We start from the raw sequence: 16788 nt of genomic DNA, 5'->3' as shown, positions 1-16788 counted from the left end.
GTGAGTGTGCATGTGTGTGAGTGTGTGTGTACCACTTTGCTGTGAGCCTGAAACTAACACATTGTCAGCTAAGTATACATCAGTTTCAAAAATGGTTTATAATATGACTATGTTTAGAATTGAGGCAAAAACTGTATTCACACTGGGGGGTCCTCGCTGTCTCCCCAGAGCTTGACTCTACAGTGTGGGGGCGAAAGCAAGGAGCCCACCTGTAAGAGAAGTCAGCGAGGGAGGCGGCCTCCACTCGTCGCCAAACGCTCGCAAGCAGAGCCGGCTCTTGTGAGTGTGCAGCCTGGATCCGTACCACACTCTGCAGTCTAAAAACCACAGTCCAGGCACATGTATTAACGCAGTCCAGGGTTAGTGGTTTGTAACACCCATGGAGGCAATGATGAGCCAGTGGAAAGCAAATCCAGTCTTCTTCGCTCTAGCTCTCGGGGTCTCCAGTACAGCACTCCAGGGAACCTGTGCTCGAGGAGGAAATGCGCAGAGAACACAGGAGTAAATCATCGTGTGTGTTTCCCAAGATGCACAGTAGACGGCAGGTCAGACTTGCAGGGTTCGCAGGGTGTCAGCTAACAAGGTTCGGTGAACACAGAGTAGTGAGACAAGACTGTAAACAGCAGCAGGGTAAGAAACTCTGAAGAATGCCTGAACCGACTTGGAAAATTCAAATAGAGTTTCCAGAAGGGAAGATCCCAGAAATGTACATGAAAAACTCAGTGAATGAGTTAGATAGCTGATTAGATGTAGCTGAACGGAAAATTGGTAAACTGAAGGTATTACATTTCAGAGATACCCAGAGACACAGAGGGATGAAAGGGGAGAGAGGGTTAGAGACACAGAAGGTGGAGGGGTTGCTGGACACTTCCCATGGGAGTTCCTAAGGCCAGAAGCCACTGAAAGGTCACAGGAAGGAGGCAGCGTCTTGATGCCGCTCAGTCCTCGAGGGGCCACACCTGGGGGCAGCGCCCAGAGGCGCAGGCCCAGACTCAGACGGCGGCTGCGAGGGAGGGGAGAGCGCCCGGGAGGCCAGGAGGGCGTCGCCCCCAGGACAGGCCACTGACGCGGACGGGCTCTGGGGCTTAGCCTTGCCCCCCGAGGCGGCTGCATGCCTTGCTGTGTCGTGGCCCTGACTCCCAAATTTCCTCCAGTAACCACGTTGGTGTTTCATTGCTTGTTTGATAAATTTGCTGTAGAATCAAAGAGCCCTCGTCTGATCTTAACCCGACAGCCCGCAGGGTCTGGCGCCCCATCCAGGGGACTTACCAGAGGGAGCTCGGCCGCCTGGGCGGGTCAGCCCACCCAGTGAGCTCTGTCCTTCCACAGCCTGACGTGCAGCTGGAGCGGGAGGAGCAGAGCAAAGACACTCACCCCTTCCCTCCTTCACCCGGCTTCAGGCTGGGCCTGCCTGTGAGGGAGTCCCCACGCCCTGGGGCTGCTGGACGCTGAGCACCCACGCGCTGGCTCACGGCTGCGGCCTTCCCTCCCGCGCGTCTGGTGCAGGACCCGTGCTCACAGGCCCTCGGGGACTCGTAGGGTCAGGTGCCGCAGGGAGAACCAGCCTCTGTCCACCCCAGGCCGCCTCCAGCAGGTGGTTTGGGAATGGCTTCCACCCTCCCAAGAGCAGCATCTTCCTGACGCTGCGTTTAATCATTTAAATGACAAGTCGTCACTTCTTTACCTTTAATCTAAATGTTAAGGCTCTGTGAACCTGGGTCATCAGGGTTGGGGCTGGATGGCTCCCTGCTCCGGGCCGTGGTGTGCCTGCAGAGGCATCCTGGGGTCCCCGGGCTGAGGCAGATGGGGCTGAAGGCTGCCCGCGGAGGAGCCCATCACCCTACCCAGTAGAAGGAGCAGGTTGGCGCCACGGGCACACACACACACACACAAAGGGAAACAGAGCTCTTGAGGGGCCTCCCGCGTGGCTCAGTTGGTAAATAGTCCGCCTGCAATGCGGGAGGCCTGGGCCTGATGCCTGGGAAGCTCCCCTGGAGAAGCAAAGGCAGCCCGCTCCAGTATTCTGGCCTGGAGAGCTCCGCGGACTGTGGAGTCCACGGGGTTGCGAAGGGTCCGCCGCGACTGGGCGACTTTGACTTTGACTCCAGTGCTGGGTTGGTCCAGTCCCTGCAGGAGTACTGCACGCGGTGGCCATTCTCCATGTCCATCGGTCCACGTGCGTGATCGTTTTGAGGATGACGCTGTCTGCTTCTGCCCGGGGCGGGTCGGAAGGGGCTCCTGCTCCGACCCTCGCCTCCCCAGGGGCGGCTGTGTTCGGTGCGCTGTGCCTCCCGCCTGGACGCCCCCATCCCTCCAGGCCTCGGCTGTGTGACTGGCCCTGCAGCCCTGACCCGGGGCCCTGCGGAGTGCAAGGCAGGCACATCCTGCCCCCTTGTTTGGTTGCGTCTGTCAAGCAAGGAAGGCAGGTTACAAAGCTGCGTTCAGAGTAAGATACCTTTTTGCTTAAACCTTGGGATGCTCTAAAAACGGCCTGGAATGTGAGGACCTAAAGGCTGGTGTGGTAGTTATTTCTGAGCAGTGAGGTCACAGTGGTGTTTTGCTCTTTTGTTTGTAGGTATTGTCCTTTCGTGTGATTAGAAGTTACTTAAATAACCACTTTCTGGACCGCAGGGAGGAGGGGCTAGCGCATCGACCGGGCTGTAATTACAGACTCTCAGTCTGCCGCTCTGGCCAAGATCTCCCCCGAATGAAAGGCTGTTCCCTAGGGGGTGGGCGCGAGCTTCTGGTTTGCAGTCAGAGGGAGCATGAGGGTCAGTGACTTGAGAGGGTCCTTCTGTTTGTTCCGAGAGATGCTAATTGCTCAGAAAATAGAGCTTTGTGTGATGGGAGTGACTAGACCCAGAAGGGCCTCCGCAGTCTTCTGAGGGAGAAGCTGTTTGGGGTTAGGGTGTGACGGGGGAGAGGAAGTCTGTGGTTTGAGGGGAAAGACGTCATTTTCTCAGATGTTTTTAATGAAAACCAAGTTGTTGACTAGAAAACACCAACTGACATTATGAGACTGCACAAACAGCATCTTCTTTGCTTGCGTTTCTCTCTCTAATTTCTCAAGTTAAAGCTTAAAATATTTTTGACATAAATGCAGGTCTCAGGTCAAAGTGGGTGTACCCCCTACGGTCCCGGGGGCTCTGAGGGGACCCTCCCCCACAGTCCTGGGTGTTTTGAGAGGATCCTCCCCACAGTCCTGGGGGCTCTGAGGGGGACCCTCCTCCCATAGTCCTGGGGCCCTGATGGGGACCCCTCCCCCTGTAGCCCTGGGGCTGTCTGGTCCAGGGCAGGCCTGCAGCTCAGAGCATCCCCCCAGCACCTGTCTCCATCCTCCCTGAGCCCCTGAGTCTGAGGGTGGGGGGCTTCTCTCTGAGCTCCCAGATGCCCTGCTGACCACGGTGTCCAGGCCCTGGCCAGGCCGGGGCCCTGCAGGAGAGACCATGGGTGGACCCCTGTCCACCCCTCTGGGGGGTCAGTCCGTCCCTGCGGGCCTGCAGGCTGGGCTGTCTGGGAGTCAGGTTAATGGGACCCCCTGGGTTCCCCCAGGGTCCCCAGGCTGCTGCCCCCTCGCCCCCAGGGGTCTCCCCGACACCCTCCTTCCCTCAGGGCCTTTCTGAAGCTTCTGGGATCTGGTGGCTTCAGTTGCTTCAGGAAGTGTGGCCTAAAAGGACCATCCAGGTGTGACTTGTTGGTGAGGACACATGATTTCCCTGGGGGGTGTGGGGGCCCTGTGTGGGGTGTGAGCCGGGTGGTGAACCCCACGTGAGCAGGGGCTTCCAGGCGGGAAGACAGTCCGGGAGGGGAGAGGAGCTGCCCGGGCCACGGGGCCTGCCCACAGTCTCATGCAGATGTGAGTGGCGGCTGGAGGGGTGCGGCTGACTGTCCACATCCTCGTGTGGATGGAGCGGCTTTCTCTCCGGAAGCCAGCCCGCCCTGTGCTCCGGCCGTGACCCCCGGCTGGGGGAGCCTGAGCTTCTGGAGAGGGTCTGGGAGCCTCAAACAGAAGCCGTCGTAATGCACACTCGCAGGCACCGAGGGCCACGCTGCCTGGCGACTTTAAAGCAGTTAAAGCCGTTTAGAGGAAGTGCAAGAGGGGCTCCAAAGAAGCTAGAAGGGGTTTCTGCTGCCTCTGGGAGCTGAGCGAGATCGTGCCCGGGGTGGGCGGGCCTCCCAGCACTGGGGCGGCCTGCGTGGGCTGAGACCACCCCCCGTAGCACTGGCCCTGTGGCTGCCATCACCTGGGTCCGTGACTCTTCTCCTGTGGACGCTTGGGTGCGGTGTTTGGCTCAGTGAGTCTCACTCCAGGCTTCAGGGGGTGCCTAATCAGTGTGTGACCATCAGCCAGACGCTGGGCTGCTCTGTCGGGCGGTGCCTTTTCTGGAGCCCTGGCCCTGCCTGCCTGGCTTCCGGCTCTCTGCTCTGTCGGGCGGTGCCGAGCCCCCTCCGGGGCCCCTGGGCTCCATGTGGGCTGCCCTGGGGCTCATCTGTGGCTCACAAGAGGCTCCCCTCTATTCCGTGGCCCCCGCCACGCCCCTGCCCCAGACCTGGGAAGCGGGTGCCCGTGTTTGGACATAGGACAGCACGAAAGGGGGAAAGTGGGTTCTTTTTTGAGGCTGGCTCTGGTGGGGGTGGGGCGGTGCCAGCCTGGCGCAGTGTTGAGGGGTGGGGGGTGGGGAATGACTCTGCTGGCAGAGGGAGGTGGTTGCTCCTCTGGGCTCAGGGAAAGGGGAATGGGCTTTTGAACTTCTCCCTATAATTAGCAAGGAAGGCACTATGGCCTTCCTCAGGGCTGCCGGTATTAAACCCTCATCATACAGTGGTGGTTCAGGCCAGCTCGTCTCTGGGCTGCAGGCTCCCTTTATCTGGAGAAGCCTGCGACCGTGCCTCTATGACCCGTGTGCAGAGATGCCTGGGCAAGGGTGCCAACCGGGGGGCTGGGGCTGTGTGGCCCTCTGGGTCCCCCAGAAAGGAGAGACAGTCTGACCCTGCTCCCCAGCATCCACAGCTGCCTTTATTTTGGGAAAATGCTTCCAACTCTGTCCCCACGAAGAGACACTGTGGGCTTCCCCTTGACCAAGAGGCAGTGGCCTGGACTCACCCCTGAGGACTGACACCCCAGGACTGACGACACCCCAGCCCCAGTCCCCGCAGGGCTGGGGGCATGGCTCACAGGGCCTAACACTGTCCCTCTGTCTCCGTCCAGCCCTTTCTACGGAGAGGACTTCTACTGCGAGATTCCGCGGAGCTTCCGGCACCTGTCCTTCTACATTTTTGATCGAGATGTTTTCCGGAGGGATTCCATCATAGGTAGGTCCCGACCAACCAAGCAGGTGTGTTCTCCGCTTTCTCTGCCTCTTCTGAACGGGGACTTGTTCTGGAGGAACTGAGCCATCTCTTGGACACCCCATCTGAGCCAGCGAACTGTACCAGCGTCTCGCCTGCCCTTGTTGGCTGTCCCAGGCTGGCCATCAGCGGGTGCGGGGCAATGCCCCACGAGCTCATGGAAACACGTGGGAGCCGCCATCAGGGCTAGAGTGGGGCCCCTGGACCTGCCCCCAAATGACTCCCAAGGGCTCCTCCAACCACGCCAGCCCCTGCCTATCCCTAACGCCCAGCACCCACCTATGGGGGAGGCTGTTCTCAAGGTGTTGGGTGCTCTCAGAGGGGTTGAGGTACTCTCAGAGTTGTTGGGATGCTCTTATGGGTGTTGGGGTACTCTCAGAGGTGTTGGGGTGCTCTCAGGGGTGTTGGATGCTCTCAGAGGTGTTGGGGTGCTCTCAGGGGTATTGGGATGCTCTCAGGGGTGTTGAGTACTCTCAGGGGTGTTGGGTGCTCTCAGGGGTGTTGAGTACTCTCGGGGTATTGGGTGCTCTCAGGGGTGTTGGGATGCTCTCAGGGGTGTTGGGTGCTCTCAGGGGTATGGGTTGCTCTCAGGGGTATGGGGTGCTCTCAGGGATGAGTGCTCTCAGGGGTGGGTGCTCTCAGGGGTGTTGAGTACTCTCAGGGGTGTTGAGGTGCTCTCAGGGGTGTTGAGGTGCTCTCAGGGGTGTTGGGTGCCCTCAGGGGTGTTGAGTACTCTCAGGGGTGAGTGCTCTCAGGGGTGTTGGGTGCTCTCAGGGATGAGTGCTCTCAGGGGTGTTGGGTGCTCTCAGGGGTGTTGAGTACTCTCAGGGGTGTTGGGTGCTCTCAGGGGTGTTGAGTACTCTCAAGGGTGAGTGCTCTCAGGGGTGTTGGGTGCTCTCAGGGATGAGTGCTCTCAGGGGTGTTGGGTGCTCTCAGGGGTGGGTGCTCTCAGGGGTGTTGGGTGCTCTCAGGGGTGTTGAGTACTCTCAGGGGTGTTGGGTGCTCTCAGGGGTGTTGAGTACTCTCAGGGGTGTTGGGTGCTCTCAGGGGTGTTGAGTACTCTCAGGGGTGAGTGCTCTCAGGGGTGTTGGGTGCTCTCAGGGATGAGTGCTCTCAGGGGTGTTGGGTGCTCTCAGGGGTGTTGGGTGCTCTCAGGGATGAGTGCTCTCAGGGGTGTTGGGTGCTCTCAGGGGTGTTGAGTGCTCTCAGGGGTGAGTGCTCTCAGGGGTGTTGGGTGCTCTCAGGGATGAGTGCTCTCAGGGGTGTTGGGTGCTCTCAGGGGTGGGTGCTCTCAGGGGTGTTGGGTGCTCTCAGGGGTGAGTGCTCTCAGGGGTGTTGGGTGCTCTCAGGGGTGGGTGCTCTCAGGGGTGTTGGGTGCTCTCAGGGGTGTTGAGTACTCTCAGGGGTGTTGAGGTGCTCTCAGGGGTGTTGGGGACTCTCAGAGATGTTCAGGGGCTCTCGGAGGTGTCAGGGTCTCAGATGCACCAGCATCCTGGAGACAGCAAGGCCCACCTTAAATGCAGAGCAGCCCATAGCTGCCCGTTTGGTGGCTGCATCTTTGTCCCAGGAAAGCCCCATCAGTTCCCTTGGCCCCAGAATTAGACCCGAGCCCCCACAACATGGGCTCAGCTGTAGCCTCGGGATCCAGCTGATGGTTGGTGGCCTGGCTGCTCCTGGCAGGCGTAGTCTCAGTGCTTGCTCTGGGGCAGAGCCGTTGGCTCTGACAGCCCCTGACCCTGCAGTCTCCCGCCCACTCCTGGGGTGCCCGGCTAGCTCCACTTACCACCCACATGTGACCGGTCAAGGGTGTTTGTGTCCAGGCCAGTGGCCCTCAGCAAAGGTCTGAAGGCAGTGCTGGCGCTGAGGTCCTTTAAGGAAGCGTCTAGCAGAGTTCCCAGCACATGGGTCTGAGCTTCTCACACTTGTCTAGATGCAGACGCTGGTTACTGGGTCTGGCCAACAAGTCGCATTCTTGGAAACTGCTGAGTTTGAAGTAAAGGTTACCAGGGTTTGTTTGACAAGTGCATGGCCTGGATCACACAGGAACTCAGGCAATTCATAGCTCGACTTGTTTAAGATGGAGCTCTGGTTGGGCTGCCAGCAGGACCTCTAACTCTCGACCCGGAAGGTTTTCGATGTGGGGGAGGCGGGGGGCACTTTCATGCCGCTCACCCTATAGGCCTGGCCACCTTTGCCCTCAGGATGGTGCCCAAACGAACCCTTAGCAGCTGTCAAGCCCTGGTGGTTCCTCCTTGAGGCCAGACATGGGCTCCAGCCTCTACTGAGAGGTGCCTTTGTCTGGTGCCTCCTGGCCTGGAGCCCCCCTCAGGCCCTTCCCCGGTGCCCACGTGGCCACCACCATTGGCCAAGACCCTGGTCAGCAAGGGGCTGCCCCTCGGCGCCGGCTGCGTCCACTGCCACTGTGGGAGCGGCTCTTTTGTGTCCGCCAGCCCTCACTTCCCGTGGCCTTGGGCTCCCTGCGCGGTGCCGGGGTGTCTCTGTCCAGCTGCTGCTGGACACGCCAGGGTTTGTTCAAGGAGGAAAGGGAACAGCGTGGTGGGTTTGGAGTGTGATGTGTTACCTGAGGGAGCAGAATGCCAGGCTGAATGAAGCGCAAGCTGGAATCGAGTTTACTGGGAGAAGCACCAATAACCTCAGGTCTGCAGATAACACCACCCTTAGTCCAGAAAGCAAAGAGGAACCAGAGTGCCTCTTAATGAAAGTGAAAGAGGAGAGTGAAAAAGCTGGCCTAAAATTCAGCAAATTCAAAAAACGAAGATCCTGGCATCGGGTTCCATCACTTCATGGGAAATAGATGGGCAGACTTTGACAGTGACAGTGTCAGACTTTATTTTCTGGGCTCCAAAATCACCGCAGATGGTGACTGCGGCCATGAAATTAAAAGACGCTTACTCCTTGGAAGAAAAGTTATGACCAACCTATACAGCATATTAAAAAGCAGAGACATTACTTTGCCAACAAAGTCCCATCTAGTCAAAGCTATGGATTTTCCTGTAGTCATGTATGGGTGTGAGAGTTGGACCATAAAGAAGGTTGCACACCAGAGAATTGATGCTTTTGAACTGAGGTATTGGAGAAGACTCTTGAGAGTCCCTTGGACTGTAAGGAGATCCAACCAGTCCATCTGAAAGGAAATCAGTCCAGAATATTCATTGGAGGGACTGATACTGAAGCAGAAACTCCAATACTTTGGTCACCTGATCTGAAGAACTGACTCAGTGGGAAAGACCCTGATGCTGGGAAAGATTGAAGGCAGGAGGGGAAAGGAACAACAGAGGACGAGATGGTTGGATGGCATCACCAACTCGATGGACATGAGCTTGAGCAAGCTCTGGGAGATGGTGAAGGACAGGGAAGCCTGGCTTGCTGCCGTCCATGGGGTCACAGAGTCAGACATGACTGAGCGAGTTGAACAACAAAGATGTTTATTAATCATTCTGTTTAAGGCACCTGCTATTTTTAAAGATAACTAGCAAAATCGTGGTTTAGGAATTCCTGGTGGCTTTAAAATTAGGATGTGTTAGGGTGCAACCAGATTTAGAGTTTTCAAAATCTTTCTCACAACCATAAAAATAAGAGGCTGTCTGATCTCCAGGGGTAATTTAAAGTTATGACTAGCAATTATGTTGTTACTGGGATGAGAAACCACAGTCTCGGGTATAAATTTGTGTCACAGAAACGAGCACAGTGTCAGCGGCTTCTCGCGTCTGCCATGTGATCTGAGGGCACGGTGCCTGGTTCTGCCTGTGCAGCCCCGTGTGGCCCCCCCGAGGGCCGGGTCCCGGGTGCCCCAGGGAGGGTGCAGAGATGCTCGTGTGAGCGTGGTGGAGGTCATGGCGGGTCAGGGCGGCCGGCTCTGGGAGGGTGGCTGGTGGGGCCCCTCCCACCGGCTCCCACCTTTGTCGGGGGGAGGGCCGTCCTGCAGCTTCTCTGTGAAAGGCCGGGGTTTGCTGTGAGAGCCTGGCCCCCTGGTCCGTAGGCCAGCTTGTTGAGCTGTAGAGTGCACTGAGCCCAGCACAGGGAAGGCCGCTTCTGCCCACTCATCACCAGATGGGGGTGGGGTTGTGTCCAGTGTTTTGTGACTGTGAACAAAGCTGCCCTAAATTTTCTTGCCTAGGTCTTTGTTGACAAATGGTTTTACTTCCCTTAGAAAATACCTAGGAGTGAGAGTGCTGGGGCATTCTGTAGGCCTTAGAAGACGGCAGAATTTGCCATCCCGAATAGGCCACTTTGGCATGAGGAATTGTTTGAGCTGAAGGCAGTTGAGAAGAAGCAGACACATGGAAATCTCTCTGCCTTGCAACCCGGAACAAGTCCAGATCCCGATCAGCCTGGAGGTGCCCCCCGAGGCGCCCACGTAGCGAGCCCTCTGAGCCTCTAGTCCCCCTGAAACTCGGACTCCCTGCAGCCCCTCCTTTGTGTCATCACTCCTCTGAAAACCCCTGACTGTTTCAGGTGGGGATGCTCTGAGCTGCTGCCGCCTCCTGGAGTTACTCATCGCCAGGCTTCCCCTCACATATCTGAGATGCATGCTAATAAACATGTCTGGTTTCCCTCGTTTTCTTTCTTTTGTTGCAGAGGCCAGAGAACCTGCAAGAGCAGGAGGACGTTTTTCTCCCCGCGGTGTGTCTTTGCCTCGGCAGAAACTGGCGCCGCTCCCCTCCTGCCCCGTCTCGACTCTGCCCCGGCGCCTGTGTCAGCTTCTTTTATTCTCAGCTCATTTTCATTCTAGCACGCGGGCAGTATCTTACTGTAGTTTTTCCCGCTTTTTCACAATGAAGAGCTATTTGGGCATCTTCTCGTGTGCTTGTTTGCCCTCCGTCTCTGCTTTGGCGACTTGTTGAGTCCTCTGCGCTTTCAGTCGGGCTGTCTTGTTGAGATTCCCAGGCCTAAGCTGTGCTCTGGTGCGGACCCTTTTCCGGACTTGCGCCTGCAGGCATTCCCCTCTCGCTTCTGACTCGTCTTCCCATTCTCTAACCAGTGTCTTCTGGAGAGCAAAAGGTTTAACTTTTATAAACTCCAATTTATAAAGACCTTTTTATAGTTTGTATTTTTGGTGTCATGTCTGAGAACGCTTTTCCTGCTCCAGGGTTGTGAAGATCTTCTTTTTTTTTCTTCTAGAAAGTTTTTGGTTTTAGTTCTTATATTTAGATCTATTTTAAGTATACTTTACATATAGCAAGGCTTGTTTTTCTCCTTATAGATGTCCAGTTGAAGTTCCTTAGCGTCTTTTGAGACTCGATTGACTTTACACGCATGGGTCTAGCTGTGGCTCCTGTGTTTTGTTCCCCTGATGTGCACTCCTTTCCTCACACCAACATCACACTGTCTCAATTCCTTTATCTTCACAGTAAGTCTTAAATCAGTCCTGTGAGCTCATCAGCTCTGTCCTTTTTCAGACTTGTTTTGCTATTTTAGGTCTTTTGAATTGTTACTTACATTTTTGATCCACTTCTCAATTTCCAAAATAATTGAGATTACATTGATCTGTAGATTAATTTGGGGAGAATTAACACTTTAAGAAAATTGAGTCTCAGACCCTCCAGCATGGTATGTCTCTCCACATCCTTAGGTCTTTAATTTCTTTCATCAGGGTTTTGTGATGTGTTCTCAGCATACACATCTTGCATGCACACACACACTTATGTGTGGGGAGTGTGTGTGTGCATGTGTGTATATGTGTGTGTGCACGCATGTGTGTACATGTGTGCACGTGTGTGCACACATGTGTGTACGTGCATGTGCGTGTGCACACGTGCGTGTGTGTGCGTGCGTGCATGTGTGTGTGTTTATATATACATCTGTCCCTCTGCTCATGGTTTTGGCGCTGTAGACAGGTTTCCCACGCAGCGCGCCACAGCCTCAAGCCATGAGGCCACCGTTTTATGGGCGTGTCTTGTCTTTTCAGTTTCGGGTTCCACTGTCATCGCTTCTGTGCGCAGATACGCTTGATTCTTACGTGCTGACTTTGTATCTGGGGTTTTGCTGAACACAGCCACTCTAGTAGCCTTTCCTGTAGATTCTGTAAGTAGAGGCTTCTTTCTTGCCTTCAAGTCTGCAGGCCCCTTTCCTCTCCCTGCCTCCGTGCGCCTGCTCGACACCAGGGGAACAGGAGTGCGAGAGTGCCTCTGCCCCCGCCTGTCTTGGGACGCGTCCAGCTGTCCCTCCTCAGCTGCCGTCCTGAAGGAGCCACCCTTGGCTGCCCGCCTTCCTGCGCCCCCTGCCCCGTGACTGTCCCCTTGTCACATGCCCCGTCTTGAACTGCCTGGCATGCTTCTCTCTTCAGAACAGACCCCAGCAGGTATAGTGCCACCAGAAGAAGTAACACACAGGGGCTTTAGTGGTGGAAAGGCCGTTCACCTTTCCTCCTCAGTGGGTCCTGAGTCTGTCCTCCTGAGTGGGTGAGGCCCAGGGGATACAGTGACCTGATGTCACCCAGATCAATCAGGGAAGTTACGGATCATGACACATGGGGCACATTTAAGTGGTTTGCAGGTCGGTGCTCCCCAGGACAGCCTGTGGAAGCACTGCCTCTGACATGTAAAAAGTGCACGCCCGTATGTTCTTGACGTGGTCAGCCTCTAGGACAGGCTGGCAGCTGGTGACAGAGGTGACCGCAAGGTGGAACCTGTGTCGCAGGGGAGAGACAAGCTTCTTCTTGGCTCTATTTTGTATCCTTTTGGATGTTCCAGATTTTATTTTGTGTTTCTATGATACCCACTTAAATCTGAATTAAGCACTTCCAAAAATAAAGAGTAGTACTGATGTGTAAGTCGTAGAAGTCATGTGAGTATTAAATATGTGGCTCCTCCCTACTCCAGTAAAAAAACCATGAAAACACTGTGGCTACTTAAAATCTCAAACTTCAAATGTAGCCCTCCTACCCAGCTGAACTAATCATGGAATCTGAACATTCCTTTATCCCTTTTCAATGAAATGTGTTGCCCAATTCAGTTCCAAGAAATGTTTGTTTCTTGTGGCTTCATGCCTGCAAGACTTAAAGTCATATTCCCATCGGGGAGAAGGGTAGAGTTTTGTAGGAGCCAAGCAGAGACGTAGCGGTCTTCTCCTGGGGGCTCTGCCTGCTGACAGGAGTCAGAGGAGGGGGAGCTCACGTCAGGCCCTCGCGAGATGCCCCCCAAAACCAGGCGAGGTGGCGGGGGAGGAGCCTGGGGCGGGCTGCTGATGCTGACTGGAGGAAGGCCCTCCTTGCCGTGACTTGCGCCCTCGGCTCTCCTGGGGCCTGCCCCCTGCGGCAGCCTCTCCGGCTGTGTGCCTGTGCCCTCTGCCCCCTCGCTGGCATGGGCTCCTCATCTGACTCTGAGTGCCGTGGCCTCAGTGCCCTGTGAGGCCTGTGGGGGACAGGATCCTGCTCGCGTGGCCAGAGCTGAGCCAGCGAGGTCGACGTGAGCAGGGATCGGTGCTAACCCTCGGAGCCAGCTGTGCTGCGTCCACGGTGCAGGCGGACAGAGGGCTGGCCTCGAGCCACCGCGTGTGATGGTGGGAGGTGAGCGGAGGTCCATGGTGGACGTGCTGACGTGCTGCGGGGACAGCGGGCAAGGGGACGGAGGTGAGGCAGGGGACGGCGCCGCAGCCCCCGGCTCTCGGGACGGCGTGTCCCTGTTTCGTTTCTGACTTCCTGCCTGTGCCCGGCAGGGGCATCTGTCGATGTCTGGAGTCCAGAGTGTGAAAACGGCGGGGCAGAAACCTTGTCTCACCTACCTGGGTACTCTGAGTGCCCTTGCAAAACTAGACAGAAGATAGACTAGCAAGAAGAAGCAAGCATTTTCGATTCCTCTTAGAGCGCATGTGGCGGGGAGACTCCTCAGCGATGAGGAGGAGCTGGCGACGCGGGCTAGCAGCGCACCCTAGGGAAGGGACAGCGGGTTTCGGAGGAGGGTTGAGACAAAGGAGGGCTGCGGGTGCAGAGTGTGCGGGGCCCTCTGGGGCTGACGCCTCCTCTCTGCCCTGGCTCTGTTACCGCCTCCTGTACTGTGGGTGCGTTCCTGAGCCCCCAAGCCCAGCGGCAGGACGTCCTTCTCCGCAAGCCTCCCCCTCCTGGCAGATGGGGCCAGGCCCCAGCGAGGCCACCTACAGCTCCCAGGGGAGCCAGAGAGCAGGGCGCATCGTGGGAGAGCCTGGTGGGACGGTGTCTGGGAGAAGCACGAGGCAGAAAGACGGGAAGGCAAGGCACCTGACGAGGCAGGAGGCCCGGAGCCTCGCAGGACAGGCCGCCTGTTCAGGGACCGGGCCGCGTCAGCAACCTGCCGCCTGCCCCCAGACAGCTGCTGGACGAAGCAAGGGGACAGCAGGTCTGGGGACCGCGAGGCAGCCCCCCTGTGAGGCCGCCAGTGCTCCTGTCTCATGAGAGCCGGCACGTATCTTCGCGGAAGCCCGAGATGGGGCCCTCCTCCTCGGAGAGGAGGACTGCGTGTCCTGGGTGAGGGCAGGGCTGGCCCGCCAGCTCCGGGCTCTTCAGTCGTGCTGTCTTTAGTGACGAGACTGGTCCTGAGTTAGGCTGTGTGTCCTGAGCTCCAAAAGGAAGCAACTGAATTTTTAAAACGTTTAATTTTATGTTGTCCTTTATTGTTCCTGTTTCCGTATGATTTACCGCGTATTTAGGACATGTGTGCACATGTGGACATGTGCACACACACGTGTACAGGGTGCTCACGTGGCCAGGCTCCCCCCTCCCCTGCTGGACAGTGTGGTCCCTGTGCTCGAGGCCACGGAGTGTGGGGAGGTGGGCAGCCTGGTGCCCTCGGTCACTCCCCGCTGTGGGCACGCGTCTGCTAACTGCCCCTGTGCTTTCCTGGAAAGAAAAAGGTGACTGGACAATGCATGATGGTTGTAGACAAATATTTAAATACTGCGATCCTGGACCAGGTAGTACACGTCACACACGCATGTTTATGTGTGCGTTTTCCTGACGTTCTGACTCCTCAGTACCAAGCCTGTGTCAGGAACGTAAAGCTGTTGAGAGTTGGCATCCTCAAGCTTTGGGACCCTAGGAGTTTCCTGCAGACTTTGTGGAAATGCAGATTCCAGGAGGAATTCCTCTGGAGATTCCTCCACCCCGGAGGCTGCTTTCTCTTCTGGAACAAGCCCGGGAACTTGCATTAGAAAGCCCTGCAGCTGTTTGGATGCAGGGGGCCCATGATCACACGTCGAGAGACACTGGTTCGTAGACCCAGGCAGGTGATAACCGGCTCATTCCGCAGGCCTGATGGGAACACATGTGCACACACTGTGAGCCGACTGTGCATGCTCCCATGAGCTAGGTGTGCACACGCATGAGTTCTAAGCTGCAGCTCATTCAAGCACACACACACACTACATGTGCACACGTGTGAGTTCTCAGCCATGGCTCATGCGAGCTCACACATTTCCGGGGTACCTGCGGCAAAGTCCTCAGTAGACACCACCCACCACGTGCCACAGCATGGATGTTGGGGCAGGAGGGGCTGTGACGTGGCTGCCTTGAGTTCCTGCCCCCTCACCCCATCCCACGCCCCGCCGCGGGCCCGGGCAGCACCCCTGGCAGAGCTGCCCCCCGAGCTGTCAGATTTCCCCCAGGTGCCCTGAGCCACAGTCTGGGTGACATGGGAGGAGGAGCCCGCCCAGCCCCAGGCTGTGGACGCCATGGCAGTGACGGGGTGTGTCCGGGTGGACGTGGCACTTCCGAGACAGAACGCGGCCCCTGTGACCTACCACACTGTCCGTCTCCCAGTGCTTCATCCCGGGTTTCGGTCTGAGACGGCTGACGCTGAGGGTGGAGACGCTGCTGGCCGGGCAGCCGGGCGGGCAGGTCGGCCCCTCATGACTGGGCTCCTCTGCTTGGGTCTTCCAGGAAAGGTGGCCATCCAGAAGGAAGACCTGCAGAGGTACCACAACAGGGACACGTGGTTCCAGCTGCAGCATGTGGACGCTGACTCCGAAGTGCAGGTGAGGCTCAGGGAGCCCACGGGCCCAGGTGCCTCGGGGCGGCGGAGGCCTGACTGTGGCCTGACTGCGGCAGCATTCTGGTCTTCAGCGGGAAGGGCAGCAGGCTGTCCCCGGGTGTGTCCTCCTGGGTGGCTCGTTTTGTTTATTCCATCGGTTGCTGTCAGACTTAGTTGTGCAGCTTAAAAATGTAAAATGCAAAAGAACATAACAGATAATGGAAAATAGAGAGTAAGGTGAAAAGACCTAAGGCTGTGGGCCTCTGTCTACTGGAGGTGCCCACGTGTGTCCTGGCTCCCTGCCCCAAGAAGGACTGAAGGGGTGATGAAGGCCCTGTGGCCTGAGCATCCCCAGGGCCCACCCGGTGCCCCAGCCATATGTTAACTGGGAGTGCCACCTTGACCAGGCCCAGGGCTTCCCCCCAGCAGGGCCGCTGCCTGGGCCCAGGGTCCAGGAGACGCTCGTTGCGGGGCCTGCTTGCATCTTCTCTTCCCTGGTGACCCTGCCTGTGCTCCTGGTCAGCCTGTCCCCGAGCCCAGGCCGCGCCTGGTTCCAAGACCAGAGCCTCTGCCAGCAGCAGCGTGGTAGCCCCAGTCTGCGCTGAGCTTGGCCTGCACTGAGCTCAGCGGAGCGTGGCCCTGGTGCTCTGGGCCTCGGCTTCCTCCCCATCACACGAGGTTTTATAAGCAGCAGGGTTATGGACTGAATCCTCTGGGGGCCCCAGGAGGCCTTCCCGGGGGTCAAACAGCAGGATCACAGACCGAATCCTCTGGGGGCCCCAGGAGGCCTTCCCGGGGGTCAAACAGCAGGATCACAGACCGAATCCTCTGGGGGCCCCAGGAGGCCTTCCCAGGCTCCTGGCCCAGTGTCCACATGCCTCCTCGTGGACCCGGGGCCTCCACTGAGCTTGGAGCTGTGTGCCGGGGCTCAGGATTGCTGTGGACGCCTCGTGACCACTGGGCCACGCCCAGACTGTGACAGAGAGATGGCACAGGGGTGCGTTGAGATGCCCAGGATGTGGTGAGGGTGCTCACGCTTGGTCGACTCTGACCGAGGCCCCACGTGCTGCGGGAGGCAGCGGGGCCTGTGATCACTCAGAGCAGGGGCGGTGACGAGTCCCGACTGGCGCCGACGCTGCAGGACGACAGCGGCCGCCGCTGCTCGGTGGCCGGGCGGCCCCTCCTCGGGAGGCGGTCAGACGCGTGTGCCGCGTGTCCCCACTGCCTCCGCCCGCACTTTCCCGTCACTGCTGCTCCCGAGAGACTCCGCCTGCAGCCGCAGCCGACCCACTGCTCAGCCCCCAGATTTAGACGCCGCGCTGGCGGCAAGCGCAGGGCTCTCTTGCTCTTGCCTTCTTGGAAAAGCTTAGCTTTTAGTTCTGAAGTCGTTATCGAGTCATAGGAAGTCACAGGAAAGGCTTCCCAGGGCGTGCTGGTTAGCCTGTTCCCACTCAGAGACGCGTGGGGTCTGGGCCCT

General features: G+C 57.6%; 1 protein-coding gene across 4 annotated transcripts in view; it reads left to right on the top strand.

Annotated features, from left to right (window-relative positions):
- Window positions 1–16788, top strand: part of RASA3 (RAS p21 protein activator 3) — an 82047-nt gene that overhangs the window by 34438 nt on the left and 30821 nt on the right. For 3 of the 4 annotated variants that reach the window (XM_018044975.1, XM_018044976.1, XM_018044977.1), the window contains exons 3-4: window positions 5210–5313; window positions 15221–15315. In XM_018044975.1, the coding sequence (XP_017900464.1) occupies window positions 5210–5313; window positions 15221–15315 (199 nt within the window). Of the gene's footprint in view, window positions 1–5209; window positions 5314–12588; window positions 12878–15220; window positions 15316–16788 lie in introns of those variants that run through there. The other variant, XM_018044978.1, reaches the window with a different exon arrangement.

Source organism: Capra hircus, unplaced genomic scaffold (genome assembly GCF_001704415.2).
Source record: "Capra hircus breed San Clemente unplaced genomic scaffold, ASM170441v1, whole genome shotgun sequence".
Taxonomy (NCBI): Eukaryota; Metazoa; Chordata; class Mammalia; order Artiodactyla; family Bovidae; genus Capra; species Capra hircus.
This window is presented reverse-complemented; position numbering and strand designations above follow the sequence as displayed.